Source organism: Gavialis gangeticus, unplaced genomic scaffold (assembly GCF_001723915.1).
Source record: "Gavialis gangeticus isolate Ggan-Ray unplaced genomic scaffold, GavGan_comp1, whole genome shotgun sequence".
NCBI classification, from domain to species: domain Eukaryota; kingdom Metazoa; phylum Chordata; order Crocodylia; family Gavialidae; genus Gavialis; species Gavialis gangeticus.
The window spans coordinates 74836827-74837582 of NW_017729029.1; the positions used below are offsets into that span (position 1 = coordinate 74836827).

The 756-nt window shown below is 61.5% G+C and overlaps 1 protein-coding gene across 1 annotated transcript in view; it reads right to left on the reverse strand.

Moving 5' to 3' along the window:
• Positions 1–756, reverse strand: part of LOC109300895 (histone PARylation factor 1) — a 32485-nt gene that overhangs the window by 31376 nt on the left and 353 nt on the right. Inside the window, exon 2 of the mRNA XM_019521777.1 lies at positions 530–689. Within this exon, the coding sequence (XP_019377322.1) occupies positions 530–689 (160 nt within the window). The remainder of the gene's footprint in view (positions 1–529; positions 690–756) is intronic.

Sequence of the window (756 nt, forward strand, 5' to 3'; positions counted from 1 at the left end):
GGGGGGGGGGGCCGGGGGGGGGTGTTGTGAGCACCAACTAGTGGTCAGTGACCATCCACAGACACCACCACCAGTGCGAGTGATGGCCAGTGGCAAAAAAAAAAAATCGGCAACCACCCACAGGCACCACCAACAGTGTCAGTGGCACTTCTCTCAGGGGGTGCATCACCAATCCCAGAGAGTGCACATGCACCAGTGTGCATCCCTACACGTTGCCAATGGCCTCTGAATTAGTGCTTCCTGAACCCTAAATGCTGGAGGCTGCAAGTGAGAGAGGAACAGTGGAGGGAAAAACCCCACAGTCATACCCAGTTCAGTCTCCCTTTCAGCCTCCGCTCTCTGGCCAGGAGACTGGGCAAGGCTGAGGGAAGGTCTGAACTTGACCAGGGTCGTTCTTGTCTCCGTCATTAACCCGTTCAAAGAGAGAAGCAATGGGAAAACCTCTTTGTAGAAGGCTCCGTATCTGCCTTGGCAGACGACACCTCGGCCCCAGACCTCGCGCCGGGGCAGAAAAAAAGCCAGGACGTACCCGCGGGCGTGTCGGGATCCAGCTCCTGGCAGAAGTCCCAGAAGTGGAAGAAGTCCTCGGGCATCCGCAGCCGGTAGCAGCCTTCCACCTCCGCGCGCAGGGGGCCGGGGCCGTCGGCTCGGCCGCAGCGGCTCTTCTTCACGCCCCGCGACTTCTCGCACTGCAGGGGGCGAAGCAGCGCCCGCGTGAGCCCAGCGCGCTCACAGACGCGGCGCCCCCCACCCCCA